This window comes from Metschnikowia bicuspidata (assembly GCF_001664035.1).
Source record: "Metschnikowia bicuspidata var. bicuspidata NRRL YB-4993 chromosome Unknown METBIscaffold_1, whole genome shotgun sequence".
Classification (NCBI taxonomy): Eukaryota; Fungi; Ascomycota; class Pichiomycetes; order Serinales; family Metschnikowiaceae; genus Metschnikowia; species Metschnikowia bicuspidata.
The window spans coordinates 2,496,439-2,516,623 of record NW_017387731.1 but is presented as its reverse complement, the minus strand read 5'-3'; the positions used below and the strand labels follow the sequence as shown (position 1 = coordinate 2,516,623).

Genomic DNA, 20,185 nt, shown 5'->3' with positions numbered 1-20,185 from the left:
AATCCCAACCCACTCATTCCAAAATCCCAACCCACTCATTCCAGAATTCCAACCCACTCATCCCAGAATACTCCCAACCCACTCATTCCAAAATTCCAAACCACTCATTCCAAAATCCCAACCCACTCATTCCAAAACCCAACCCTCTCATCCCAGAACCCTCCAAAACCACTCATTCAAATACAGCCGATCCAGAAGCCCCGGGCCCCCCACGTGACCGCGCGCACGTGCCGCGGGCGCCCAAGCTCGCTTCTCCACGCGCCCAGCGTCAGCTCCAACACCACCATGTCCCTCGAGAAGAAAATCATCAACTTCATCAAGGGCCCCAAGAAAGGCGAGGCGCACGAGTTGCGCGCCGGGCTCGTGTCGCAGTACAAGCTCGAGCGCAAGGACGCCATCGAGCGCACCATCCAGGCCATGACCGTCGGCAAGGACGTGCTGGCGTTGTTTCCCGACGTGTTGAAGAACATCGCCACGCACGACTTGGAGCAGAAGAAATTGGTGTACTTGTACTTGATGAACTACGCCAAGTCCAACCCCGAGCTCTGCATCTTGGCCGTCAACACGTTTGTCCAGGACACCGAGGACGTCAACCCGCTCGTGCGGGCGCTTGCCATCCGCACCATGGGCTGCATCCGCGTGGACCGCATGGTGGACTACATGGAGCTCCCGCTCCGGCGCACGTTGCGCGACGACAACCCCTACGTGCGCAAGACCGCGGCCGTGTGCGTGGCCAAGTTGTTCGACTTGAACGCGGCCGTGTGCGTGGAGCACGGGTTCGTGGCCCTGTTGAAGGCGCTCGTGCACGACGCCAACCCCATGGTGGTGGCCAACGCGCTCAGCGCGTTGCACGAGATCCGCGGCATGGCCCGCGGCGCGGCGCTGGGGGGGCTTGCCGTGGACCCGGCCGAGCTCGCCGTGGACGCGGCCCAGGCCCGCGTGCTCGTGGCCTGCCTCAACGAGTGCACGGAGTGGGGCCGCATCTCCATCTTGGGCTGCTTGGCGGACTACCGCGCGCAGGACGCGGGCGAGGCGCTCCACATCGTGGAGCGCGCGGTGCCGCAGCTCCAGCACGCCAACGCGGCCGTGGTGTTGGCGGCCATCAAGGTCATCGTGCACCAGCTCGACGCGCTCGACGCGGCGCAGCGCCCGGCGTTCTTGCGCAAGCTCGCCGCGCCCATGGTGTCCTTGGTGTCGCAGGCGCGCCCGGAGGCCCAGTACGTGGGCTTGAAGAACATCCGCATCCTCTTGGAGAAGTACCCGCAGGTGTTGACCCGGGAGCTCCGCGTGTTCTTCCTCAAGTACTCGGACCCGCTCTACTTGAAGCTCGAGAAGTTGGAGGTCGTGGTGCGCTTGGCCTGCGACGCCAACAGCGCGTTGCTCTTGGGCGAGTTGCGCGAGTACGCCATGGAGATCGAGCCGGCCTTGGTGGCGCGCGCCGTCGCGTGCATCGCGGCCGTGGCCATCCAGCTCCCGGCCGCCGTGGTGCCCGCGGCCTCCACGTTGATCGGCTTGCTCGACCTGCGCGGCGGCCCGCTCCTCGTCAACGAGACCGTGGCCCGCTTGGCCCAGGTCTTGCGCCGCTACCCGCGCCGCAACGACTTGGTCTCCTTGATCGTGCCCGTGGTCGCCCACCACATCGCCCAGCTCTCCGACACCCCCGCGCTCTGCGCCTACGTGTTCTTGCTCGGCGAGTACCCGGGCCACTTCTCCGCGGTCCCGGCCAAGTTGCAGCCGTTGGTCGACGGCTTCCTCGCCCACGACCCCGCGCTCCAGCTCGCCGTGCTCACCGCCGTGGTCAAGATCGCCGTTGCCTCGGGCCTGCCCGCATACGCGCCCTTCTTGCAGGCCGTGTTGGACAAGGCCACCCACGACTGCGCCGCGCCCGACGTGCGCGACAAGGCCTTCATCTACTGGCGCTTGTTGTCCTCCTCGCCCGCGGCCGTGCAGAAGGCCGTCGTGGCCTCGCGCCTCCCGCCAATCAAAACCATCATCTCCTCCTTCAACCCCGTGGTCTTGGACGCGCTCGTCAACGAGTTGGCCACCTTGTCCTCCGTGTACCACAAGCCCGCGGCCACCTTCATTGACCCGGACGCCTACGCAAGCGTCCGCCCGCCGCCCGCCGCGGCCGCCGCCGCGGGCCTCGACGACTTGGCCGCCTTGGCCAAGCTGGAAATCGTCAACAACGCGCGAAACGAGAACTTGCTCGACTTCGACGACGACGAGTCCCCGGAATCCGCGCCCAACGCGCCCTCCTCGGCCTTGGCCGACTTGAACGACTTGTTCGCCATCCCCGCGGCCTCCCCGGGTGACCCGCGGCCCGCGGCCCGCTCCTCGGCCAACGATATCATGGGTCTCTTCGACCTCGCGCCCCCAGCCAGCGCCACCAAAATCACGAGCGGGGTTGCGAACTTGGATCTTGCCAGCAGCCCGGGCAACCCTGCGCACAGCGGGCCTTCCTCGGCCGGCGGCAACCTCTTGGAACTCATATAAGAGGACGACAACTACTCGGGCGAGCGGGGGGCCCGCGAAGCAACTCGCCCCGCGATCCCGCCTTCGTGCCCACACCTCGGTCCATGGCGGACGTCCTAATGCGCTGGCGCGCTCCTGGGCCTCTCGCACGATCGGCTTGTCGGCGGCATGGCCCGTCGCGCAATGCTCGGAGGCCGGCACAGCACATGGTTTGCATTCTTCAAAGTCAAACGTGGCTTTTCATTAAAAGTATACATACAGTGTACTCCCTCAAAATACCCCCTCAGGCGGTTGGGCTCTCCGCCATGAGCTTTTGCAATACCTCGAGCTTGCGGCTCCTCTCAGAGTCCCGGACAGAATCCGTCTCCTGTGGGGGTTCGGTCTCTGGCGCATCGCCGCCCGCGCCTGCCGGTTCGCTCAGGACCAAGTCGGCGATTGCCTGCTTGACGGCCCTCGTGACCAGATCCATCTCGGCAATCTCCGCCTTCTTGCTGTCGATCTGGCTCTGTAGAAGCATGATCAAGCTTTCCCGGGTCTGGTGCGGTCTGTACGTGTTTAGAAGATGGTTCATGTTGATCAAAATGAGCTTGAGGTGCTCGATTTTCACGTAGAACTTCCCCGGCTCCACGGACACGGACGCCACGAGCTCCAAGAAATTGAGCAAGAGCGAGTCCAAGAGTTTATGGAGCTCTTCGATCTTCGCCTTGGACGTGATGGTCTCGTCCTCGTCCCGGTACAACTGGCGCCATCCCAGGTCCTTGAGGGACGGGAGTTTGTTTTCTAGGGACCACACGCTTCCGTATCCTCGGTATTGGTCTGCAGACGGTACTTCGGGGGGCACCTGAAGCCGTAGTTCTCCTGGTAGAGGCGTATCTGGGCTTGAGTTTGTCCATTCCTTATACTGAGCCAAGTTTTCAGGCGTGAAGTATTTGTAGTAGGGTGGCGGCGGCGGGTAGAGGGATGTTATGAGGTCCTCGGCCATACTGACGAAGCACGGGTTTTGCACTAGCTTCCGATCTCCAGCTAGTTCGGTAGGTGTTTTGAGTGGAGCGTGGTGCACCCGTGCCTCAGGCCTGGTTGAGCCAGCATTTGGGGCAATGGGTAGACTGAGTAAGAACACGGGTGTTCGGATACTTATAATCAGAATTCAGCCCAATAGATAGGCTTTCGGACACCAGCAGGTTTTAAGGGTTTATTTGGTGAGGCCACCTTGATTTGTAGATATACGTGCTTTATTACTGGTCTTGGTGCAGGCGCGATGGAGCGGCGCTGCAATCTACCAGTTGCAATCATGGCTACAACTGGCGCACTCTCTGACCAACCAATCCGTTCAAACTTATGGGCTTTTTTTTAATTGAGAAGGAATTTCCCATGGCGTTTTGCGGCGTGTGTCTGGGAATGAGCACATTCCAGAAACAAGCTGTGTATTGAAATGGCTTCTTGTCTTGGAGTATGGAACGACTGAAAAGGTCAAGATGCCCTTGGAGTTTTACAACATCGAAGATGCCTCAGAATGTTGCATGAAAGATAGGCCATGCAAACGTCGTGTATTTGATACGAAATCCGTGCTTCTGCTTCGTGTTCGGATTTGCAATCATGCCAAGGCCATCAAGCGAGATTGGAGCCTGCATCATAGGTCCTGATTACTAATACCGCATACAGTCATCAGGAGCTTCCTAGGGGGCAAGAAGCTAGCTGCCGGCTCATCATGTAGTCGGGGCTTAGCTGCCCCTGTTTATTACTGTGGATGACATTTTGTCTTGATGTTTTAGTGGACCATCGAACCAAACGAGACGTATCCACCCTCTTAGAGTAGACCATCGAACCGAGCAGAGGGACTCACAATGTACGCAAGTTTCTTACGATTTGCTAGGCTGCTACATCTTGATTTACACACTTAGCAGCCCCTCGGCCGTCTTCTTAGGTTTCTTGAGCGTTCTTTTTTACGTCTATTAGAGAGTGGCTACTCAGATGCGCGTTCCACGCAGTAAGTGGAATAGGAGCTTTTCGTAGCCGTAGGAAAGAAAACACAAGCTTGGGCAATTCTTTGGTACTTCTAGTATTTTTGTCGGCCAGTTGGATTCCGAACACCCACGAAAATCCACATCTGCAAATACAAACATACGGCCAATGACTGTCACTGACTGGTTTCCAGTTTTGTCGAGGCGTCGCTAATCTACGCGGTAATATAACTCAATAGTGATGCATAGAAACCAGGCAACTTCGCAAACTTCACCAAAAAAATACGGGCGCATGCTTGACGACGACCAAAAAAAGACTACCGCATCAAAGAGATATGTCCTCAGATGCGAATACACCCGCCAGCAAAACCCCCTATCTCCCTCTCTCCATTGCCTTCAAGTCAGGGCCACCATGACTGCGGCGGTTGCCGCGGCACTGCATACATGCCGCCATAAGCAGACCTGTGCGCAGGCATGATTTGTAAGTACGCCTCACAACCACGAACCCAGTGGTGATATAGTCCGTGGCAGCACAAAACACCCAACGGACCCGAAAAAAGCTCCCACGTTTGACCCGGCGCTTTTGTCCGCTTTCCATCCCTATTTCCTGCACACCTAATCATGAACGACGAGGACCGCATCGACATCGACGGCCCCGATCAGCAGATCCACACTTTGGACCACGACCACCCCATGGATCCGGCGGAAACACAAACAGAACCCAGCGCCGACGGGGCACCCGTGGCCGCCAAGAAAAAGCCGCGTTTCGAGGTCAAGAAATGGACCGCCGTGGCGTTCTGGTCCTGGGACATTGTCGTCGACACGTGCGCCATCTGCCGCAACCACTTGATGGAGCCTTGTATCGAGTGTGAGCCCAACAGCATCAACAATTCGTCGGACCAATGCATTGCGGCGTGGGGCACGTGCAACCATGCGTTCCACCTGCACTGCATCCAGAGATGGCTCAAATCAAGACCGGTGTGTCCCTTGGATAACAAGGACTGGACGTACCAGAAGTTCGGTGCGTAGAATGTTTGTCGGGAGTTGCTGCGTCGACCGCAGGGTGTTTTTATATGGGTAATCAATATTTCTTCTGTGGCAATCGCGTAGAGGGGGATTGGGCGGGGGCAGTGGGATATGTGCCATGGTGCCGACACCAGGTTTCCGAGTCTGGGTGTGCTTGAACTCGTGGCCGCCGCACGTTTTGCCAGGATGCTATTCCGGGCATGCCCCAACATGATGCCTCACATCCCTAAATCCATGCTTCAAGCTGCCCACTATATTCGAGACATGCGATAGCCTGGTGCGTTGCTACATTGCGTCCTCATCATGAGTACAGATGTATTATGAATGTAGATATAATATGAATGCAGATACAATCATGGATACAGATATGATATGAATGCAGATATAATATGAATACAGATATCATGAATACAGATATAATTATGAGTACAGATATAGTATGCATGCCGATATGATGAATACAGATATGATGAATACAGATACAGTCATGGATACAGATATGATATGAATACAGAATAATCAAGAATGCAGATTTATTATAAATGCAGATCTCATGAATACAGATATCATGAATGCAGATACAATCACGGATACAGATATGATATGAATACAGATATCATGAATACAGATATCATGAATACGGAAAAATCATGAGTACAGATATGATATGAATGGAGATATGATATGAATGCAGATATATTATGAATACAGTTATAATATGAATGCAGAAATAATCATGAATACAGATATAGTCATGGATGCACACATGATATGAATGCAGATACAATCATGGCTACAGATATGATATGAATGCAGATATAATATGAATACAGATGTCATGAATACAGATATCATGAATACAGATATCATGAATACAGATATCATGAATACAGATATCATGAATACGGAAAAATCATGAGTACAGATATAATAAGAATGAAGATATGATATGAATGCAGATATAATATGAATACAAATATAGTCATGGATACAGATGTAATATGAATGCAGATATAATATGACAGATATCATGAATACAGAAAAATCATGAGTACAGATAAAATATGAATGCAAAAATATTAATACAGATATAATATGGATACAGATGTCATATATACCGAAATAACCATGAACACAGATATAACATGAATACAGATATCATGAATACAGAGATAATCATGAAAACAGATATACCATGGATGCAGATACATTCATGGATACAGATATAATCATAAGTACAAATAGAATAGGAATACACATATAATCATGGATACAGATATTATAGGAATGCAGATTTATTATGAATGCAGAAAAAACCACGAGAGGGCCTGGTCTGTATGACTGGTGCCCAACATTCATACAGGCCTGTTCTTCTGATTTGATTATGGACCCATAGCCGGGCAAGGTGGCTCGAACTAGGAAAATCTACAAGAGTCCAGTCCCACTTCTCGCTCCGGGGGCACTTGGCCACACGAGCCCAGATGAGGGGGCCCAAACATCGGCGGTCATTTCACAGTGTCTCCTGGCCTAGGCATCTGTGGCCTGCGTCGTATTACACGTGCTTCTTGTACCTCCAGGACCTCACAAACAGACCCAACACCGCCACTCGCTGGCAGTGCTCCTGCAACTGCCTCACGCTATCCCTCATTTCGGGCGTGTTCTCGTGGCCCTCGGCATCGACGAAAAACACGTATTCCCATGGCGTCACCTTGGAGGGCCGCGACGCGATGGATGTGAGGTTCACGCGGTGGATCTTGAACGCATCCAACGCCTCGCAAAGTGCCCCGGGGTCGTTGTCGTTCAAAACAAACATGAGCGAGGTGATGCAATGGTCCGCACCCCCGGCAGAGTCCTCTGGGCCCACAGCCTTTTCTGTTTCTCCACGCGTGCCCTCGCGCGCTTCTCCATGAAGCATCTGGCCATAGCCGAGCACCAAAAACCGGGTGGTGTTGCCCTTCATGTCTTCGATCTCGGCTCGTTTCGTGGGCAAGCCATACAACCGGCCGCTCATTTCCGAGCTGATGCACGCAGACGTGTGCGTGGCGTCCTCAAACACCTTCTCGGCCGCCTGTGCCGTGGAGCCGGTGTCGATCCGACTGCACTGGCCGTTGAACTTCTCGGTCCGAAGAAACTCGCTGACCTGGCCCCACACTTGCGGGTGGGAATATAGTTTGTCGACCCGGGACAAGTCCTCCGCGTTGGAGAATAGGTAGTGGTGGATCGCCACAAACTGCTCGGCCACCACGGAAAACCCAGGGGCTTTTCGGCTGCCACAGGAGATGAACCAGTCTCTGAGCAAGTCGTAGGTGAACACCACCTGGCCGTTCGTCGAGTTTTCGAGCGGCACCACCGCGTAGTCCACCTGCCGGGCATTTATCTGGTCGAAACACGCGTTGATGGACCCCTGCGGGAAAATCTGGACCTGTTTGGCGTCGCTGCCGAACTGTTGGAGAAGGGCCTGGATGTTAGTGCGCTGATGGTGGGGGGCCTTCCTGCAGCAGGGCCGCCGGGCGCTGAAAAGAAGTCACATACCTGGTGCGTATACGTCCCCTCGGGGCCTAGAAACGCCACTTTGACGGGCAGGCTCATTTTGGGGGCGGGACTGGTGGCCGGGGAGGTTTCTGGAGGGAAAGAAACATGCCCGGGGTCACGTGACCGGGCCGCGGCCAGAGGCGGTGGTTGGTTCACCTTGATAAAGTGCGCGCAGCTTCAGATAGTGCACGGAGCTTCAGAAAGTGCGCACGCATGCCGTGGCCCAATGTCAGAGTGATGCAATAAAAAAGCCCCATGTCCCAGCCAGGCCAGAAAACAGTTCCAAGGAGTCTCGTTTCATGTGGGGAAGCGCCGGCCTCCACACACCAAACTTGACCGACCACGGATCAACTCATGCCCACTGGCATTAATGCTGGGAGTGATGCTAAAAACCAGCCTACTTGGGAGCTTGAGATCGTCACCAAACACCGCGCCACCTGCATCATAGGATACGATGGACACGGACATTTACGCACTCCTGGTGAAAGCCAGTGCTAGCAACAAGCCTCAAGTCTCGTTCCTACAGCAGATCGTCGGTGGCTCTTTTATTGTACTGAGCACTATAACGCATCCACGGAGACCAGGGTAAAACCGTAAAAAGCCGTATTCGTATATACCAGCAAGGAACCCCGAAAAAAGTAAAGTGAAGAAAATGTATTAAGAAGCCGCGTTCCCGAGGAATGCGGCGCTCGTCCAGCCCTCCGCTCCCTTAAGCCTCAGCGTCAATCAAACCGCGCTCGGACACGTAGATACCATCCAAGAACTTACGGATATCCTTGTTTCTGACTCTGCAGATTTGCTGGATGTCAGCGGCGTTCTGGGAAACGGCCTCCAAGGAGTTACCGGACAACACCAACTCATCCTTTTGGTTGGCGGATTGCTCGACGGTGACACCCTCGAAGATCTTCACCTGTCTGACGCGCTTCTCTCCCAAGAAGTTTCTGATCTCGACAAAAGCCTCACCGTCAACATCAACAACGTTGACGTTGATTGGGAAATGGGCGTAGACGTATCTCATCTTGTACTTGTAGCCCTTGGTGACACCGGTGATCAAGTTAGCAATCAAAGACTTGACGGTTCTCAAGGCGGCAACGTGCTTTCTGTCACCGTTGTGGACAGTGATCTTGATGGCCTTGTCAGAAACCTTGGCGAAAGTGACGTCGATGTGCTTCAAGTCCTTGGTCAAGACACCTCTTGGGCCAGTGACCTTGATGCTTCTGGCATCGATGTTGACGGTAACGCCCTCGGGGATCTCCAAGATTTGGTCGGTTTGGATGTACTTCATTGCTGCTTGATGGGGAAAAAAGAGGGTGCGAGTGGAGGTGAAAGACGAGGCTTTATATGGACGAGCCCATGAGAAGTTTTCACGGGGCGTGCACACAGTAGACTGCGCGCACGAAGGCCGGTCACGTGCGCATGGCCGGGCGCTCGGCGCGCGCGCGTGACTGGTTTTTGCCCGGCTGTATGCAGGCGCCCTACACCGGTGTCCGGCGGCCCCGGCAATGGGCCCGCGCCTGGAAGTATGGAGGGGTGGCCCTAAAAGTATAGGCGCTGGCCCTGGAAGTATGGAGGCACCGGCCCATTTCTGGGTTGGCGCGGCGGGCCCAATGGTGTTTGATTGTTTGGCGTTGAGGTCGGTGTGGATCATTTTTTCATGGCCTCACTCCGGGAGTTGCTACTTCTCTGTTCTCATTTTGTCTTTCTTTTTTTCTTCAAATAGTCCGTTTTATATTTTGTTGTCATCGTTGGGAGAATAGTATTATAGTATTATATTGTTTGCACCTCCCCACTCACCATCCTGCGACTCCGGCCCGCGACTCTTTATCCAGGTACCCCATGTCCTGACGGCGTACATGCTGATCTCCAAACTATTTGATTCATTTTCAGACTAAAGGCGAACACAAGATTTAGCTGTTCAAAGGTCCATTGCGCCTTCCATATTTACCTTGTAGTTTCTCTGACTGCTTGTCTCCATATTGTGTGCGGCTTCACTGGTCCATGGAGGTCCGAACTGTACAGGGCGCCCTGGGTGGGGTTCGCTCATCAAATTGCTCTGTTTGATCTATATAATACACTCGCTAATTTATACTTTACATCAACGGTTCCCCATGTCCCGGGAGTTTTGTATGGGAACGCGTCAAGATCGAGGCTTCCTGGCCAAGATGAGTGCCCAGTCTATATCGAAACCCGCCATGGTAGTCAAAGACCTCGCTGACGCCTCGTTATACATCGATATTGCCTCAAGTGTACGCGTCCACGAAGTTCTCAATGGTTGTAGCGTCCTCGTAAACCCAAGAGCCTTCTTCATTGTATGTCTTCGCATTCAAGCACATCAATCGGATCTGATTTAAAAAGTCATCAAACGTCTCGAACTTTTCTTGCTTGAGCTGCTTGCGGATCTGGTTGAGAGAGACCGGCGTTTTAATCACGTGGAAGTAGTCCGGGTACAATTTCTTGGATGGCAACTTCAAAAAGATATCCGAAATGTTGTGTCCGTCGCTTTCAGCCCGAAGTTCCAAGATACCATCTAAGACTTCCATTCCTTTCTCAATCATGGGGTCACTTGGTACTGAATCACCATTGAGGTCACCGTCATCGTCCTCTTCCCGCTTTTTGGGAGGTCTTCCGCGTTTTTTTGGTTGCTCGTCTTCTGACTCACTGTCCGGCTCCCCTGCCCTTTTCCTCCTGGCTCTCTTTTCTTCTTTGCGACGGATAGCATCCTCAACGGTGTCATTATCATCATCCATCGCCATGAGCCACTGTTCCTCGGTCAAGCCATCATCATATTTTACCGACTTCTTGTCTCTCATTCTTGCCAACTCTTTCGTGTCTTTTATGAAGTGGTGAGAGATATCCTCAGTGAAGACCGCAGGCAATTCGTCCTTCGTGATCAATCTGTTCACGTATCCACCCTGTCTTGCTTGCACTTTCTCTTCTATAATTCTCTTGGTGTCCATTTCGGTGAAGAAAATCTTCTCTTCTTCGGAACGAGCCAATATATCATTAAGCTCATCGTCGTCCAATGCCTGGTTTTCCTCATTTTCTCTGTCACCTTGTTCAGCATCAAGCAACCTCTTCAAAAACTCCTCTTGTTCCTCGGCGGTGGATTTGTTATCAAATTTACCAGCTTGGATGACTTTTCCATCGATATCCAACTTTTGGTGCGCTCTCTCCAAAATGACTTCTTCCACAGAGTCATTTGTAATCAACCGTAAGATTCTGACTTCATTCTTCTGGCCAATTCTGTGCGCTCTGTCTTGAGCCTGCAAATCTTGGTGAGGGTTCCAATCGGTGTCGAAGATGATGACTGTATCAGCGCTTTGCAAGTTTAATCCCAAACCACCAGCTCTTGTCGACAACAAGAAACAGAAAAACTCAGACTCTGGGTGATTGAAACTCTTCAACATGTCTTGTCTGTCCTCAGCTTTCGTCAGACCATCCAACCTCATGTACTTCATATCTCTAAGTCTCAAAAAGTCCTCAAAGATATTCATCACCGAGGTCATTTGAAAAAAGATCAACACTCTATGTCCAGTAGCTTTGAACTTGGGCAAGATTCGGTCCAACAACTCGAATTTACCAGAAGTTCTCCAAAGAAACTCGTTTGACATGCGCGACTCATTCATAACATCCTCCACTTCATCAAAAACAAACGGATGATTACAGATTTTTCTCAACTGCATGATTTTGTTGTTCAAGCCTCTGATTCCTGACTTCTGGTTGGTACCTGTGGTTTGAGAGCCAAGGAACAATGCGTTATGTTTGATCATTTGTTGATACATGACATGCTGCAAACCAGACAAGTTACATTTCAACACTTTCTCAACCTTGTCCGGTAAATCTTTCTCGACGTCCTTCTTCAATCTTCTCAATAAGAAAGGTCTGAGGACCTTATGCAATCTTCTGATGACCAACAAACTTTCTTCTTCCGTCAACTCGATCTTTTCTTGAGAACCTGTGTTGGCAAACGGCGTGTTGAACCATTCGTCGAAAGACTTCACCGAGTTGAAAATTTTTGGGAGAACGAAATTCAACAAAGCCCACAACTCTGGTAAGTTGTTTTGCAATGGCGTACCCGTCAAAATCAATCTATTTTTGGTCCTGTAGTATTGTTTTAAGGTGATGGACAACTTGGAGTTCGCATTCTTCATTCTGTGACCTTCATCAATGATCATATGGGACCAATTGAACCTTGCGAGCAAAGGTCTCTCTCTGATCACATATTCGTATGTGGTCAAAAGAACCTGGAAGTTACCTGTTCTGACCTCGTACTGCAAGTCTTTACGCTGCTGAGGCGAGCCTTTATAGACAATTATTCTGACTGAAGGAGCCCACTTTTCAAACTCGATTGTCCAGTTGGTGATGGTGGACAAAGGCACAATGACCAAGAACTTATCCTCACCTTTCTTCTCGATCAAGTGAGTCACCAAGGAAATGGATTGGATGGTTTTACCTAATCCCATCTCATCTGCCAAGATACCATTCAACTTGTTGTTGTACAATGACACCATCCATTGCAAACCCTTGATTTGGTACTCTTTCAATTTGCCACCAACCAAAATGGAAGGCTGCTCGGTAATCTCCTCCTTGACCCTGTGCGCAACCTGGTAGTAATCGATTTTTTCCCTGAGTTCCTCAGGGGTGTCCTCTGGCTCCTGGGCCGGCAATTCGTCATGCTCGGCTTGTTGCACTCTCATTGCTTTCGACAACGAGTCAAGGTAGGTGTTGGTTTGCTTCAACAAGTGCGTGATTCTGTGGTCCTTCGTCTGGTCCAACAACTTGATGTAGGCCTCTTCGTCGTTGGCCTTCAAGGCCTGCAAACGCTGCTTGGCCGTTTTTTCCAACTTCTTCGACTCATCCTTCTCGGTGGTCACGTGGAAGTTGGCAACGAACTTGGACAAGGCAATCCGCTTGTTGAAGCGGCCCAGCCGAGCCTCCAGGATCTGCCGGGAGTTGTCTAGGATGTGCTCGATTTTCTTGACGTGCAATCTGTGCTTGCGGGCCTCTGCCTCCAACTTGAACTTGTCCTCCAACTGCTGTGCTAGAAGATGGGGGTTGGGCTGGTCGATCTTGTCTCTGATGTAGAGGCCGCGCCTGCCTTGCAAGGACAACGCGTTGGAGCTCAACTCGCTCAGCTCGTACTGCGCCGAGAGAGCGACCTTGCGGATGAAGTTGTTCTTCAAGTGTTTCTGGAAGGCAAGCACCTGGAGCGACTTCAATTCTATTAGCGCGTTGATCTTGTGGTCACTGGCAAAGGAGGCCTGCGGGCCGGCGGCGCTGGCATCGAATGTTCCTTGGTTGGCGGGCACGTTCTCCAACTCCTGGATCCGCGCGGCGATTTTGCCCGCGATGATCTGCTCAGTGTAGTAGTTGCCCAACGACGCGGAGAGCGGCCCGGTGGCCAGCGCGGCTTTGGACGAGCCGACGCCCACGGACTTGGCCCGTGCTAGGAAGGCCGCGGGCGTTTTCTCCGGGAAGTACTCGGCGATGATGTGCTCCACCACCGCGGCGTGCGCAGACGCGCCCGTGCCGTGCGCCTTGTGGTAGACCAGGCCGTAGTCCACTTGCAAGGACTCGGGCAAGTCGATGTCTCGCGACAACAACTGCAAGCCCGCCATGTGCTTTTCGAAGAGCGCCACGTCGACGGCGCCGGGGCCGCTGGCGTCCAACGCGCCGAGGATGTCCGCGTACAACGCGTCCTCCTCGGCGATGTACTCCTCGTACTTGGCGCTGGCGCGCGCCAACACCTTCTCCAACGCCTCTTTCTCGGGCAAATACGTGTCCACGAAGTCCGCGGGAGCGGCGACGGGCGCGTCGAACGCGGGCGCAGAGCCCGCGAGCCGCGCGTACGCGTCGTGGCTGTCCCTGGCGTCCTTGGTGGCGCGGAGCAAGTGCTGGTAGCGCAACACGAGCTCGTCAAGCTCGCGCTTTGTGCTGGGGTCGGGGATTCCGGGGAACGCCGGCGGCGGGGCCGCGCCCGATCGGCGCGTGTCGGCGGCCGAGCCGTTGTTGTCGGGGCCATTTGTGGCGGCAGCGCCGCCAAACGCGGCGGGCTCGGGGTACGGGGCCACGCCGTTCATGGGGAGATGGCCGGGCTGTTTTTGTGCACAAAGACTGGCGGGTAGGTGTGCCGGGATTTCTCGGGTGGAATTTCCGGGCGGTCTGCTCGGGGTGGGCGAGGCCGTTTACTCGGGAGGTTCGCTAAGGGCTCGGCGGGTAAGCCACGGATATCCCGAATCGGCTGCTGTTTGGGCCGTTTTCGAGGGGAAAAGAGCAAATTCGCCTGCAGCTATTCTGCCCTGGGATGAGAGGCGAGTAAGGCGGGTCCAAGCAAAAAGAAAAATAGGCGGCACGGTGAACCAAAAAGATGCCTGGGTCAGCCGAGTGGGGCGGTCTGGGTGTTTATTTTTTTTTGCGGGTCGACGCGCGGGATCCAGCAAAAGTGAACGTGTTGGTGGTATTTTTTTCGGCCTGCCTAGAGGTATTTTTTCCGGAGCTCGCCTGGTGTTTTAGCAGCGTCTTTTTTTCTTGCTGGTTTGCTTATCGACGGTACGGACGAAATTTTGTGGGTCTTGTTTTCGAGGCGAGCGGCCGCGTTCTGGGCGAGGCACGACCTTTCTCGCGCCGCTTGAGTCCGCGCGCCAACGCGACCTCTGTTTGGCCCAATGCGGCTGCAAAGGGCCGGCCCCAATCTCTCCGGCTGCCGGTGGCTGACTACATAGCTGGATGAAGAGACCTTTTTTTTTTTTGATAAGTGGGTTTGGCCAGAAATTGATGGTACTTTTTTTTGTCGTTTCGTGTTGTGGTGGCACCTCGTTTCCCTGGAACACGCGCGCTTCACCTGACTCAAGTCTCTTGGCAAGAAGACCATGGATACGGGGCGGTTATCAGAAAAGCATGATTTTTTTATTGCAGAAAAAGAGAAAAGGAGCCATGGCTATGCGTGCGCCTTGAAGGTATTTGCATGCTTTTGTTTATGTTCGACTGGCCTGCTGCGGCATGATTGCACAGGGCCGCAGCTGAATTGTTCATGGGTAATTAATTCGCGTGGCCCGAGAGGATTTCTTTGGGGCGGCCGGACATGCAGAGAGTGGAGCACCGGAAAGGAGCTTTAGATGATGCTTGTATGTGGACACTAGCTCGGGAGGTTCAGTTAAATAAGGGACAGCTTACATAGATACTCCAAGCTCAGCAAATTCATTAAACAAGGGTCAGTCTGAATGGATACTAACTCGTCAGCTTCATTTAAACAAGGGTCGTTTTGAATAGATACTCCAAGCCCAGCAGATCCAGTTAAACAAGGGACAGTCTGAATGGATACTTCCTTGTCAGCTCCATTTAAACAAGGGTCGCATTAAATAGATACTCCAAACCAAGTGCAGATTGAGGTCTTGATTGACAAGAGTGCAATCCTTGTATGTGCCGCAAAAATAGGACCTTCAACATCTGTATATTGGCCAAATTCTTGGCTTAAAAAGTATACGAGCTACAAAATAAATACTGCTTTGGCACCGCGTCAGGGTCATAGGGATGGAGCGAAATACACATGTCCTTTGTGCGTTTCTGGCACTTGATCTAAACAAGCATGGAATTCAAAGAGATACTTGAATCCTGCCCGGGCGAACAAATCTACACGTTGTCTCTACAATGCGACCCAAGTATAATATCAACGAGTTTCAGTCTACCCAGGGGCCTTCATCTAACGTATTTGGCCGTTGAAATTTTTGCAGGCTGATGGGGATTTGGGTACTATGGTGTCTGTCGTTTCAAGAGAACTAGATAGAGGTATCTCGCGGTTGCGAAGTATGCTGTCCAAACTACGAGCGAAAAACAGATACACAGGTCCCAGGTCCTGTACAACCTGTAAATATTCGATTTAGTCTATGATGATTGTCTTCAGGAAAAAATTGTGAGTGCAACCCAGAGCCTACATCCCACGTTGACCGCAGATCCTGATATTCTTTGATAAGAGACTGATAGAGGTGCTCCCACAGCAATCTATGTGCCATGATGAAGAGCAAACTCTTCCTGGTAAACCTCTTCCTTCGTACTTTTGGATGCGAACCGTAGAGTAAATTCCGTACTATGACATATCAAACAAATGCTCAACGACATGTTTGAGACTGGTGTCCCCACCGCAAGGTAGCATATGGTAATGGAATGTGTACGAGAACATTTCTCACCCAATTCGTGGGCTAGATTGTACTTCTTGTCTCGTACCAATAAATAAGTGGAAGCTTCTAATTGAAGCAAAAACCGAGAGACCCGCGACCAAACTGATACACAGCCAGCCAAATGACTCTGGAGCCTGAGTACATTGAGGAGGAAAGACATATATCACTAACATTGCATTCTGAGACTGGGTCTTTAAAAGCATGTGCCCTTGGATGTCAAGCAGATCGAATCCCGAGCAAAATACCACCCGTTTATTCTTGTCGGTGTTCATGTGATACTATGCATTAATTCAAGGTTGTGCATTTGAGTGGTTTCTCTTTGCTTTTTCTAGATTTCGCCTCCAAGTTTAATGATCGCAACGTGAGCTCTCAAAAAGTATTTACAGCATTAAACTGTTGACTTTTGGGAGCTGTGTGCTTACTTTCAAAGGACAAATCTACATCTGCATGACTTTATATCGGCTGTTTTTCAAGGCTTTGTAATAAGTCATTGAATAAAAGCGCGAATTATTTTATTGAATGAAAAATCCATTGCACATTTGGTCGCAACCCCAGTATGAGACCACTAAAAACGTATGTATCTGAACAAAGACATGATATTTAAATTGTGATAGCATGAGAGTCCAGAAATGGGAGAACTTTTTTTGTGACACACTGATACAAGAATCTGAAAAAAGGCTCAACAGACCGGGCAGATTCTTAGATCTCGTTTATTTCGCCTAGACCAGCATTTAATTTTGATAGAACGAAAACCCATGACACCAAACGTTTTCAGCAGCCAACAAAAAATCATCAACAGCAAAGCCTTAATTCTAAGCTTACCCTAGTATAACGTGAACTCAATTTGGAGAGGCCCTTCACAGTCTATGGATGCAACACAGCAAACAAAGCCAGCTCCATCTGGGCGCATCACGTGATCGCGAACAAAGAGCGAGTCTTTTTCAGTGCCAAATCTCACACCACCCAGGCTCTTCAGCATACCATCTACTCATATATTCACATAACAATGTTCAGAACTCTAGGAATTTATGGAAGGCTTGCACTGAGGAGCCCTCTCAAAAGTTCGGTGCGCTTGAATTCGACGGGCCACGCCCACCACATGAACTGGGTAGACTTTTTCAAGTTGCGCAAAGAGAGCAAAAGAATTAGTATTGTGGCGTCCTCTTTGACAAGTGTGGCGGGTGCTTTTGCCACGTTGACGTATTTGGGAAATGTGGAAATTGACGTGGAGAAGCCAATAATGGGAATCGACCCATTTATGGTGATGGGCGGAGTGGTTATCATTGGTGGTGTGGCCGGATATCTTGCAGGCCCATCTATTGGTGTGCGTGTGTTCAACATGAAAAACAGTAAAAAATTGCCTGAGTTCATGGTCAAGGAACAAAACTTTTTGCAAAGAGTGCAAAGAAACAGAGTGGACCCATCGTCGCAGTCGTTTTCCAACCCAGTGCCCGATTATTATGGAGAGAGAATCTACTCCTTGGATAACTACAAGCAGTGGTTGAGAGACTGCAACGCGTTCAGAAGAAAGACCCAGGAATTCCTTTGATTCCATGTACATAGAGCATAGTGACTGATGAAAAGTTTAGAGTCCAATGATCGCAAAACAATCTTCATTTGTGGGCCGATTTTTATGTAAGGAATATATGTTCCACTTATGTTTGCATGCTAAAACACTGTTATGATTGACGCTGCTTTGAATTTTACCGTTGGACGTGCAGCTGGATCTAATGTGTGTATTTCGGCCTCCCAGGGCTTGTGATCATAAGTTTAAAAGGAATGAATTCCAATACTCATACTAGCTGAATCGGAGGATACAAACAAAAGGAGGCAAAATCATTTTCGAAAGATCTGACAAAAATAATTTGGTACACACCGCCATGATCTGAACAAAAAAATCGAATAATATCTAGAATTTTGCATAAAACAAGTATGATTGCCGTGGTATCAGCATGTGTCCTCAAGATCCTTATAAAAACTCCATCTCTCTCCCAAATGATCTTGGAAAATTTAAATCAACTGCTCATTTAGGTAATCTGCGGTCATTAGCTCAAGAAATAAAAAGATGTACAAGTGCTTTTAGACATTTTAGAGATACTTTAAATGTCTTATTTGATTCTTAATTGTATTTTTTGCTATAATCATCTGATTTGAGGAACAAAACTATACAACAATTTATAAAAATGCTTAAAAGAGCTCCCGATACGTACCCAGTGTCGAAACTCAGGAAGCGGCCTTCCGTTAGTCACGACCTGGACGGTCTTTTTGGTTTTCTTTTTTTGGTACATTCATCTGATTGAAAAAGCAAAATTATATGAATGATATATCTAGAAACCTTTAAATCATCCGTTTCTGGAATGGATATTTTATCCTGATTTTTTTAAAAGATTCATTTGTTTAAAGGGCAAAACTACATAAATAATATATATATAAAAACCTTTAAACAGCTCCCAGCTACGTACCGAGTGTCTTAGCTCGGCCCGTCCTCTTCCGTTAGTCACGGCCTGGACGGTCATCATGGCCCGTATCTGTTTACGTATTGGATATTACGTCATCGGCTCCTAAGTAGGTCTCCTGTAGTAGTAGCTTCAACTCAAATGGTTGTAGCGGACTTAAGGAGCCATCAATGTGTAGGAAAAGCTGCTTCAAGTCAGGTTGTCAGAGGGGAACTAAGAAGCTCTCTTTCTGAGACTCTTCAGCTATTGAGTGTACACCATGACAATGGTCGTCATGAACCAAGTCATATTCATGACTGGGGCCAGTATTTCATGAATATGCATGGGTTCGGCAATGTTGGGTTATGATTTAACGGTGCAAGGGAATTTTTAGCTTTGGTGGCATCTCTCAGTATGTGAGGACTAGATATGTTCCCAATCCTCGTAGATGTGTAAATGGATTTTTATTCTGTGCTACGACTTGTAAAGTCAGGTTGAATATACTGTAAACCTCGTTAGTTTGGGTTTATCTTCGAAGTCTGGAGGTTCGAAGTTTTTGTTGTTCTTGAATTGTGTTGATTGTATGTATTGATGATGATTGAGGTGCTGAATCAGATGACAAAATGGAGTTTTGCGCGTAGTTTCCAAGTTCTTGGAATCCTATGGTCACATACACCGAGAATGTGTTTTAGAAATAAGCTGAAAATGTGAGTCATGGACTGTTTTATACTATTGATAGATGGTCATAAACTTTGAAAGGGTCACCTAGCCACATGTCATTCATAAAGGCTTGAAACGAAAAGGGATCTCAATATGCTTGTATTCTCAAATATACTATCCATAAAGAGTTTATTAGCTTCTGTTTTAATGATCTGGAGATTCATGAGATAACAGTGCTATTACGCCCAGATCCAGATCTTTCAAGTAGTATGTATAACCAGACCTTGTTCGTAAGATACTGTGGAGCAACTACGAGTTATGCTTTATTCTGGGCCATAGAGGATCGTAAAGAAAAGGCAAGGGTTTTTATGGCGAAGGCTTCTTACTGAATGATTAATGAGATGTTTTTAACTTAAAACTAACTTTAAAGCTTAGTAAGGTATGAATCCAGCTTGAATCATGAGATTATTGGACATCAATTGAGCAGTTTTCCGAGCTCGGGTTGTGCAAACAAAGTTGATAGACTAATCTACAACAATTCGAAATACAATATGGGACCTAACCCGATGCATCGCGCTTTCCGATGCTGGTATCGGTCAGCGGAAGTGTCTTTTTCCTCAAAGCAGACCTGTCATCATTCACAATCAATTGTGGTGCTAGTAAGCACGGTGATAACATCCATAGATAGCACAAATCAGGCATGTTGATCTAATTCAATACAGGCAATATATTTTCTGAATTCAAAATGAAAGCCAGAGACATCCTATGTAAAGTCATATATATTGACGATAATCGAGCCGTGCAGGTGCAGATATAAGTTTCTTTTAGTTTGCTCAAAAGAGTATTTTGAGCACTCAAAAAGCCATACAAGTCGATAAAAGGACACCATCAATGTTTCGACTAAGAACTCAAACAAACGGTTTAT

General features: G+C 50.0%; 7 protein-coding genes across 7 annotated transcripts; 3 read left to right on the top strand and 4 right to left on the bottom strand.

Annotated features, from left to right (window-relative positions):
- Positions 1–127: 127 nt before the first annotated feature.
- APL2 (Apl2p) lies at positions 128–2,493 on the top strand (the record flags this gene model as incomplete). The annotated part of the gene is made up of 1 exon (XM_018858343.1): positions 128–2,493. Exon 1 carries the CDS (start codon positions 286–288, stop codon positions 2,491–2,493), a length of 2,208 nt encoding a protein of 735 aa, XP_018713997.1. The 5' UTR covers positions 128–285.
- A 207-nt stretch (positions 2,494–2,700) lies between these two features.
- On the bottom strand, positions 2,701–3,530 carry MED7 (mediator complex subunit). Its single transcript, XM_018855526.1, has one exon. It carries the CDS (start codon positions 3,452–3,454, stop codon positions 2,756–2,758), a length of 699 nt encoding a protein of 232 aa, XP_018713996.1. The 5' UTR covers positions 3,455–3,530; the 3' UTR covers positions 2,701–2,755.
- A 1,323-nt stretch (positions 3,531–4,853) lies between these two features.
- HRT1 (SCF ubiquitin ligase complex subunit) lies at positions 4,854–5,873 on the top strand. Its single transcript, XM_018855525.1, has one exon. The coding sequence runs from the start codon at positions 5,055–5,057 to the stop codon at positions 5,460–5,462; it is 408 nt and encodes a 135-aa protein (XP_018713995.1). The 5' UTR covers positions 4,854–5,054; the 3' UTR covers positions 5,463–5,873.
- Positions 5,874–6,724: 851 nt separating this feature from the next.
- On the bottom strand, positions 6,725–8,116 carry PHA2 (prephenate dehydratase). The gene is made up of 2 exons (XM_018855524.1): positions 7,992–8,116; positions 6,725–7,917 (listed from the first exon to the last, which is right to left on the bottom strand). The coding sequence occupies exons 1-2, from the start codon at positions 8,046–8,048 to the stop codon at positions 7,012–7,014; spliced, it is 963 nt and encodes a 320-aa protein (XP_018713994.1). The 5' UTR covers positions 8,049–8,116; the 3' UTR covers positions 6,725–7,011.
- A 195-nt stretch (positions 8,117–8,311) lies between these two features.
- On the bottom strand, positions 8,312–9,276 carry RPL9B (60S ribosomal protein uL6; the record flags this gene model as incomplete). The annotated part of the gene is made up of 1 exon (XM_018858342.1): positions 8,312–9,276. The coding sequence occupies one exon, from the start codon at positions 9,274–9,276 to the stop codon at positions 8,701–8,703; it is 576 nt and encodes a 191-aa protein (XP_018713993.1). The 3' UTR covers positions 8,312–8,700.
- Positions 9,277–9,788: 512 nt separating this feature from the next.
- METBIDRAFT_29959 (RSC chromatin remodeling complex ATPase subunit) lies at positions 9,789–14,529 on the bottom strand. The gene has a single exon (XM_018855523.1). The coding sequence runs from the start codon at positions 14,069–14,071 to the stop codon at positions 10,232–10,234; it is 3,840 nt and encodes a 1,279-aa protein (XP_018713992.1). The 5' UTR covers positions 14,072–14,529; the 3' UTR covers positions 9,789–10,231.
- Positions 14,530–17,255: 2,726 nt separating this feature from the next.
- PAM17 (Pam17p) lies at positions 17,256–18,055 on the top strand. The gene has a single exon (XM_018855522.1). The coding sequence runs from the start codon at positions 17,265–17,267 to the stop codon at positions 17,712–17,714; it is 450 nt and encodes a 149-aa protein (XP_018713991.1). The 5' UTR covers positions 17,256–17,264; the 3' UTR covers positions 17,715–18,055.
- Positions 18,056–20,185: the final 2,130 nt, after the last annotated feature.

Coding starts and splice junctions, on each gene's coding strand:
- MED7 (XM_018855526.1), bottom strand. CDS start 3,454: ATGGCCGAGGACCTCATAACATCCCTCTACCCGCCGCCGCCACCCTAC.
- HRT1 (XM_018855525.1), top strand. CDS start 5,055: ATGAACGACGAGGACCGCATCGACATCGACGGCCCCGATCAGCAGATC.
- PHA2 (XM_018855524.1), bottom strand. CDS start 8,048: ATGAGCCTGCCCGTCAAAGTGGCGTTTCTAGGCCCCGAGGGGACGTAT. Junction 7,918..7,991: donor AGGGGACGTATACGCACCAG/GTATGTGACTTC, acceptor ACTAACATCCAG/GCCCTTCTCCAACAGTTCGG.
- METBIDRAFT_29959 (XM_018855523.1), bottom strand. CDS start 14,071: ATGAACGGCGTGGCCCCGTACCCCGAGCCCGCCGCGTTTGGCGGCGCT.
- PAM17 (XM_018855522.1), top strand. CDS start 17,265: ATGAACTGGGTAGACTTTTTCAAGTTGCGCAAAGAGAGCAAAAGAATT.